The sequence below is a fragment of the Rhinolophus sinicus genome, chromosome 2 (genome assembly GCF_057876585.1).
Source record: "Rhinolophus sinicus isolate RSI-liver-muscle chromosome 2, RSI-T2T, whole genome shotgun sequence".
Classification (NCBI taxonomy): Eukaryota; Metazoa; Chordata; class Mammalia; order Chiroptera; family Rhinolophidae; genus Rhinolophus; species Rhinolophus sinicus.
In genome coordinates, this window is record NC_142502.1 from 42,686,222 (window position 1) to 42,694,837 (window position 8,616).

At 46.5% G+C, this 8,616-nt stretch overlaps 1 protein-coding gene and 1 long non-coding RNA gene across 3 annotated transcripts; one reads left to right on the top strand and one right to left on the bottom strand.

Moving 5' to 3' along the window:
* Positions 1-521: 521 nt before the first annotated feature.
* MARCKS (myristoylated alanine rich protein kinase C substrate) lies at positions 522-6,550 on the bottom strand. Of its 2 annotated transcripts, none has more exons than XM_019742906.3 (2): positions 5,941-6,550; positions 522-4,150 (listed from the first exon to the last, which is right to left on the bottom strand). In XM_019742906.3, exons 1-2 carry the CDS (start codon positions 6,040-6,042, stop codon positions 3,254-3,256), a joined length of 999 nt encoding a protein of 332 aa, XP_019598465.1. In that variant the 5' UTR covers positions 6,043-6,550; the 3' UTR covers positions 522-3,253. The 2 variants fall into 2 exon arrangements, with proteins under 2 accessions (XP_019598465.1, XP_019598466.1); XM_019742907.3 differs by lacking the exon at positions 5,941-6,550 and adding an exon at positions 4,483-4,628.
* LOC148758770 (uncharacterized) lies at positions 4,767-6,395 on the top strand. Its single transcript, XR_016020197.1, has 2 exons — positions 4,767-5,295; positions 5,820-6,395. It is a non-coding gene; the product is annotated as an uncharacterized LOC148758770 (long non-coding RNA).
* Positions 6,551-8,616: the final 2,066 nt, after the last annotated feature.

Genomic DNA, 8,616 nt, shown 5'->3' on the forward strand with positions numbered 1-8,616 from the left:
CTAACAGCCCTGTTACTTGAATTACAGCCCCAATCCAGCTAGATCTATCCAAAATATATGAATGCAAAATGCACCCTTCTCCCAATTCCTAACCTTAATTGAAAAATTTTAAGTTTATAGTCATGAGGGAAAAACGTAAACGAATTGCACTGTTTCTCAAATATATTATCAAGTTCCATCGTTAAAAATTTTGATTTGTGTGCATATAACTCAATGTCCATGGATATAATTTTATATCCTAGGTATAATGTCAAGCATACCTTCTGAATCCCTTAACTAAGTTATACTTACCATCAACACTTAAGATTTAACATTTTTCTCTAAAGTTTGCATTTTAAAATTAAATCTGTAAAAAATCCTATTTTAGCAAGCTTGATTATATCAACTGGTAAAACTTTATTTTACAAGCAATAGGAATTGGATCAAATGATTATAATCCAGATTATAATCCAGACGAAGTATTTTATAACCATAGCAAATGCCATTATACATACTGCCAATACAGATTTAGTAGACAATACTGAACTGTACAAGAGTTATTTATTTTTCCTTAATCTCAAAGCTATTTTTAGTAATACAAAAAGCCATATTAACATTTTTTCCATTAGAAAACAATGTGATGTACAAAACTTTGGATGAAAAGATATATGTCAAATCTCATTTAATCACTTGGTGGAAAATCCACCACTCCATCAATACCACCCAAAGTGTTTTAGGCAATGATTAAAATCAAAATAATGCATCTTAATAAATTCTAGCTGTTAAAAGAACAAACCTAACAATATAGTTGGCTACACAGTATTTTCGACTAGTCAAGAGTTACTTTTAAAAATCCATTTTTTTCTGAGTCCTACCACATACCAGGCGCTGTACTTGGCCAAGTAGGTACTTGAGAAAAAGGTGGGAAAGACCTGATAAAGCAGTCCTTTGGTTACCAGATTTGACTTTTAACTTTCAAACATCCTCCAAGATCAAGAAACCCCAACTGAAAGTATACACTCTTCTAAATATTACTTGACTTTATTAGTGAAGAGGGTGTTTGACAAGGAGAGGTCATGAACTATTTATGTATGACCTATTATTCCAATTAAAAGCCCATGTCAAAAATTAATTTGATAGGACTTTAAGATTTGGCATTCAGTTGTTACAAATGTGGTTAACTGACTTATTATAAACCCTACAAGGCATACTGCTCACAGTAAAGCAGGTGTGCATAAATAATTTTTTCCATTTAATGATGATATTTGATACACATCTTTATCTTAACATTCAATTGAGTTTAGGGTCCAGTGAAGGAAAAAAAATCCAGTTATGGGATGGTAAAGAACAAAGAAGGTAAACTAGTAAGGGTTATTACTATAGAAGTATTAATCTCTATCTTTTCCTTTGAGTAACAAGATGCTAATGCACTACCTTCATTTAAAAAACTGCTTGCAACTATTGAGTTGAGGCAAGTACTAAAGGCCCATAAATTGACAATGTCCTCCATTTATCACCATTACTTTTTTACATAAGCCTGTTTTCCTAAGGTATAACACATAATCTAAGCAATAATTTGGAAATTAGCCAAGCACTAAGCAATTACAACAGCAGGTAATACACCATCAATTTTTGAAGCACATTTGGCTACTTTTCATGACCCATCTGCAGTTTAAAGAGACTCAGTCATCAATTTAAGTTTCTGGACCTGCATGACAAAAAAAAATGTAGTTTTATGAAATTATCACATAAGACATTTAAATAGTCTTCGGGTCACACCGCTTTGTATTAAATGATTTATTCTGACATGCTCTATAACTACAATAAAAATACTTCAATTTTTAAATGAAAACTAAATGCAGGTAAATGGTAACACATTTGACATGGAATGTTTTAAGATCTTCCTGTATGTAATCTGACAAGGCTGATTATTAATTTCAGAGTTTGCTAACTTCAGATAAAAAAACCACAAGATAATTTACTCTTGATGGCATGCAAGATCTTCCTCAAAATTATCCTAAGACCTAGAAGTCTCAGTATTTTGTCAGAACATAAAGAAACACAACAAATTTGTACATTTTATTCACATTTATTTTTCGCTTTTAGTGTGCTCACAGAAAATTAGAACACCTTAAGCAGGAGTTTAATAGCAATTTTTGTAAGCAAAGTTACATTCCATCTCTAAGTCAAATTGGTCAAAGCTTCTCCAGTATTTACAAAACATGATAGACAAGATGCTACACAAAATCATTGCATCTGAAGATTTTTTTCCTTTACTCAAAGACAACTGGAAAAGAAAGCATTGTCTGCTGTAATCAAAAACATACCACAGTATAAACAGTAACCATTCCACTTATCACAGCTTGGTTGAGTTTAAAATTTGTGTTTAAAAGGTCCAAGATGACTGCAGTTTTACAAAAATGGGCAGGGTGGAAAGTTGCAAACTTCATGTGCTTCTGGATATCAAGATTTGTTTTTATACAATAGTCACAGTTAAAAACACCCTGCTGGTAATACATAATTACATTTTATTAAGGTCATAAACCAGCAATAAACAATAAAGCCTATACAACTTGTAGTTCTACTTAATCACTGACTGGTACAGCTAACATGAGATAAGTGAAAAGTTCCTATGGTTTAAATGAACTCCTAAGACTATGATATTTTTAAAAATCTGGGTATTGGTATTTTTTTTCTCTTTCCTTCTTAGTCAAGACGTGTAGTGTTGTAAACCTGCCTCACAAAATACATCGTAATAACTTTTCTTAAAAAAAAAAAAAAAAAAAAAGACTAAGCCTTTACACCATCATTTCTAGTGGCACATTATATTGGCAATGCTATGCACCACTTAAATTTCCCCATCATGGCCCCTATCACTTCATCTGCTATCCCTTTTTGACCCACCCATCTCCTTCATATATGGGCATGTCCATAGATTGACAAAGAAAGTTTACATTTTTGAATAAAGATGCAAAGTATGCAAAAAACATTAATACTGATGCAAAAAATAAAAATAAAAGAGAAACAAGGCAGAGGAAGGTGTTTAAGCTCTCCTCGACCTGTTGGAATGGTGGTTAACAGAATGATTTGAGATGGGATCTGTGGGGAAGGGGAAAAACAAAATTTGCTGCTTAAAAAAAGTAAAATAAAAAAAGACATCTTTAAAATCAATCCCTGGTTGTAGACAAGTTCTCCAAAACCAGTACCTGGCACCACTCCAACAAACAAACGGGGGGAGAAAAGTTCTTCGATTATCTCAAAAAATCTTGCCCTTTTACTCTGCTGCCTCGGCTGGGGGGGCTTCTGGACTGCACTCAGGCTGGGCCTCCTGTGAGGGGGCTGCGCAGGCTGACGAGGCTGAGACGGCCGAGGCCTCCTCCGCGGGAGCTGCCTCCTGCTCTGGGGGCGCGCCGGGCCCTGCTGCTGAGGGCGCCTCGCAGGCGGCATTGCTGGCACCAGCCTCCTCGGCTTTTTCCTCGGCCTTGTTGGGCTCCTCGGTGGACCTGGCGTCGTCGCTGGCAGGCGGCTTCTCAGGCGCCACGGCGGCCTCCTCGGGCTTGACCTCCTGCGGGTCGCCACCCGTTGCCCCCTCCTCACCAGCGGCGGCCTCCTCGCCCGGCGCCGCCGCCTGCTCCCCAGAGGCCGCGCCAGCTTCGGCGGCGGCCGAAGCAGCGCCCCCAGGGGCCTCGTCCTTGCCGCCTTCGGCGGCGGTACCAGCTGCGCCCTCGGCCTCACCACCCTCTCCTGCCTCCTTCTTGTTCTTCTTGAAGGAGAAGCCGCTCAACTTGAAAGACTTCTTGAAGGAAAAGCGCTTCTTTTTTTTTTTCGGGGTCTCGTTGCTGGGCGAGGGCGTGGCCCCGTCCTCGGCCTTGGGCGAGGACGTCGAAGAGGCAGCCGACGCAGCCTCCCCCTCTGCGGCCGTGGGCGAGCCTGGCTCGGGGGCCTCGCTCTCTGCGGGAGCCTCCTTCTCCGCGGGGCTGGCCCCGGCCTCAGGGGCGGCGGCCGGCTCATCTTTATCGGCCGCGGCGGGCGACGCGGCTCCGCTCCCAGCGGCCGCGGGCTCCTCCTTGTCGGCGGCCGGGGCGCTGCCGTTGGCCTGCAGCTCCTCTTTGGCGCCCGGCTCGGCGGCCGCGGGAGATGCATCGCCGTTTACCTTCACGTGGCCATTTTCCTGCGGGGAAGAAAAAGCGGGAGCGTCAAAGAAGCGGCCTGGGCTCCACCATTCCCGCCCCCACCCCAGGACTCGGAAAACCCAACTTCCCTCCCTGGGCCCCTTAGGCTTTGGTGCCGCGGCCCCCCTTTATAGGGAGGTGGAGTTGGATGCCCAGGGAAGAACACTAGGAAGAAATGGAGGCAGTGCCGTTTGGGGCGCCTTAAAGGCACAGTAGTAGCCTCCACCACGCAACAAATGCCCTACAAATTCAAAAACGTGGAAAGCAACGGGTAACCCAGCCCTGGCCTCACGGGCTTTAGAAAAAATGAGCCACACAAAACACAACACACCAAAAGGAACATCGCCAAAGGCGGTGATCTGCGTCTACGTCACACATCCCGTTTCTCCCTAAACCCAAAAGGGCTCTAGAAAATACCCAAGAACTCCCAGGGGGAATCACAGCGCTCCAGGTACAAGCGTCAGCGCAGCGCGCGCAAAGGCCCTAAGCCCGCCTGGGGCCTGGGGTCAGCAGGGGGCGCTGCGCCTCCACCGCGCGGAGCTAGGCGCGGGCGGCGGACGCGGAGGGGCGGGGCCGCCGGGCCACCCAGCCCTGCCCAGCCTGGCCCTGCCCGCCAGCCGAGGCGCCCCCGAGCCCGGATCGCGCTGCCCAGTCCACAAACAAAGCTCAGGTGGCTTGCTGGCATCCTGGTCGGAATAAAACCAACAAGGCAGGGGGAAACCCATTATTTCTGGTCTCGGCTCTGCTTCCACGCCCACCCTCGCCCGCGATTCTGCGAAGCTGGGGCGCGCCTGGGGGCTCATTTTGCATTTTTAACGGGTTCAAAGCCTTTTGGCAGAACTTGCTTTTCCCATTAGGTAAGAGCAGACCAAGCAACACAGCCTCTACTCTAGGAAAATAGGCGTGGTGGGTGCCCAGTGTTTGCGAAGCAGCCACCCGTGGTCGACCTCTTCCGCCCACTGAACCGTGGCCATCCGCCTGGGTCTGGGCAGCGCCGGGGCGGCCCCTGCCATGGACGAGGAGCCACGCACACGAACAATCTCGACTGAAACACACACGAACTGCCTCTTCTTGACCATCTAGACAGGTTCTTCAAGGACCCACAGTCTTCCCATCCCAGGGATGTGATTTAAAAGTCAAACGGGTGTGTAATTCCAGAAAGCTATGGATAAAGATTTAGAACAGTGGGAAAGCCCCATCGAAAGATACTGAAAACCTTTTGCCCAGCTCGAGCCAGCCGACTTTCCAAGAACCCAGGGCACGCCGCCTCGGTATACAATAAGACAGCCCTTTCCTCCTCGCCTTTCTCCACCGCCATCCCATCCCATCGCGGCCCCTCCACCCACCTACCCACACATACAGTCACTCCAGTTCAGAAATCTTGAACGCTATCCAGTCTCGACAACAAATGCGAGAGCCACCCAAACACCTTTGTGCCTACCAAACACAAATGCAACCTGGCTGGGGGCGGGGGGTAGTAGCACCTAGCGAGTCACGTTTTGTCAAGCTCCAAACACGCCATTTTAGACGATTTATTATCAATTCTTTCCTCCCGTCTATGCAAGAATTCGCCAGGATTCTCCGGGAACCACTCCTTTGGGGCCGGGGGGGAGACCCCTCCTATGAGAAATTGACAATTTAGACTATCGCTTTCCATTCAACTTTCAGACTGGAACCTAGCCCGCTCCTCTCCGCCGAATGCGCCTCAGGAGAGACCAGGAGGAAATGGGAAGCGTCGGGACTACAGAAAGACACCAAAGAAATGACCAGTATCACAGGTAGAATTTACCTGCCCATTCGCTTTGGAAGGCGACGAGGCCACAGCCGCTTCCCCGGGCCTCTCCGCGGCGGCTTCTCCTTTCGCAGCGGTCTTGGAGAACTGGGCACCCATGCTGGCTTCTTCAACAAAGAAACTCAACAGATCCAAGGGGGGAACAAAGAGCCTCGGGTTGGTGTAACGACGGGGCGAGCAGCAGCAGCGGCGGCAGCAGCGGCGGCAGCAGCAGCAGCACACACACCGGAGGGAGGGGGGAGTGGGGGTGGTGAAGAGGACAGAACAGAACCGATTAAATACACTCCGGATAAAAAAATTTTAGTCGAAGAGATCAAAACGCAGCAGCGCAGGAGGGAGGGAAAAGGGTGGAAAAGTCGAGCACAAAAAAAGGAGTCCAAGTGTAGTTTTTTAAAAAAAGAAGTAATAAAAAAAATCCCAGATTTGTAGCCGCACTGTAGACAAGAGGAAAATGGAGAAATCTCCCTGGTTGCTAATAAGATGCGGGGTCCAACGCCCAAGTGCACAGATGAATGGGCTCGCGGGCGCTGACGCGGCCCCCGCTCGCGCGAGCCAATCCGCGCGCAGCACACAAAGCAGGGGGCGGGGTCTGCGCACCCGGCGAACAATGGAGCCGCGCTTTGCAAACGGTTTGAAAATCAGCCTCAGACAGAGAATTAATGTCCTCCAAATAAATATATCTATTAAAAATACATGCCTCTCGCCTCCCTCTGCTTGAAAATAATAATGCATCACTTGATTGGCTTGCTTTGTTTGTAATTAAGTAACGCGGGAGGGGGATACTTGTGGATAGGGGCGGAGAAAGCGTTAACTTGACTCGCTTTGACTCTCATCGGTCTATATCCGTGTCTGTCTCTCTCCACTCGCTCCCCTCCCCCATCTTCCCGTGTATTTGTGTGTGTGTGTGTGTGTGTGTGTGTGTGTGTGTGTGTGTGTGTGTGAAAGACAATGGTTGGGATTTGTGTGCAGTATGTTTTCTTTCTCCCAGGTCCATACTGGTTTCACAGATACTGCACAGGGTTTGTTTTTTTTAACGGTTGCAAACGTTAAATCGTCCCAAATTGAAAGGTATTTAAACCACGAAGATCGAATTTCATCAAACGAGATCGCGAGTTAGAATTAGGTCTGTAGGCCAGATGTGGAAAATGTAAAAGCGGCAAGCAGCTGAAGCCACGCTCCCTTCCTTATCCTACATTGGCATGAAATAAAATACTTTGAGATTGGCCTGTGGCGTTCATCAAATCTCCCCTTTCTGACTATCCCCAATTAGTAATTAGTCCCCCCCATACACATACAATATAAAGTGAAGGCCATTTACAAAAGCTCGAAATGGTTCGCATTTCATCACTGTATGAAATGACAATTAAATTTCCTCTATGGTGAAATGAGACAGTCTAGAATGTACGAATCCATATTTACAGTTGGGATGCAATTCGCATGGATATGAATTGTTTTCAGCCTACTGCCATGATCGGATGGACTCTATTTCTGAACATATGTGAACGTGCATGCAAGCGAGTGTACTCCAAGGCGGGAGGGAGGAGGGAGCAATGAAATTCTAAACGACCGTATTGACGATTACAGTTCTGAGGAGAAATTGTACGTTGAGAGATAGCAAGAAGATCCCTGAACGTTCCAAGTGTAACTTGGGCAGGAGAAAAAGCTTCTATAAGGGGACACAGTGTACCTCCATCTACTCCCTTTGCCACCGAAGTACTAGACGCTATTTGTGTTGAAAGACATGGAATTGATTTAAAGAATGGGGCGGGGGTGGGGCAAAAATCAAGGATATAGCCTAATAAGCAGTCTCCTACCACCTACATTTTTGCTCCCAAAGTTTTCTCTCGTGTCCAACTCAAACCACCTTTTCTCGTTTACATTTAGTGGTCCTGAAATGAATAATCTTTTGCTTTATAGAGGTGATAAGCAGTCGAGGGAATGGTTCACTTCTCCTGGTGCTGGCTCTGAATTCTCAGTTTTATTTTCTGCTCGTTGTAGGGAAATATGTCACGCTCTGAGTGAAAAAGATGGTTGGTTCAAACCAATAACTCTTTGTTCAAGTATTGCTTTGAAAACCAGCAAGCTGCATATCGTTACATGAAGCTTCGTCTTCTCACTGTCCACTTTCTTCAGATGCATCATTCAATCACGAAGTCATAGTCCCCAGAGATGATGGAAAGACGTTTCCGTAGAAGTGTATCGAGCCAAACGTGTTATCAACCTTAAACGAGCCGGCTAGCCTGGCAGAAGACCCCAGATGCCGCCGCGATGGACGCGAATCTCCCGGTGTTAGCGGAGTTCCAACTTGAAAAGCCAACTGGGCTGATCCAAAACCACCATCCAGACGATTCTCAAAAGCTCATTTAAGGCTGAAGATTTCCCCTCACCCCCAATGTGAATCATGCCCCTTCCTCTGTATCCCCCTCCCCGTTTAACTTGGGGGTGATTGCTAGCTCGCTTTCGGATTTTCTCGCAGACGCGTCCTTAGCCCTCCATTTGGGGGCCGCTTTTATCGCTCCTTTGTTACCAGGCTGCCGTGTAGCTTTCCCCCCTTTTCTTTCTCGAATGCCTATTTGCCTGGTATCGGCTTGTCTCCCTGGCAACGGCCAGGGAAGATTCGGAGCTGGGGGAGGGGGAAGGGGCGGAGCCGGCAGGGAGCTGGGAGGTGGTGGA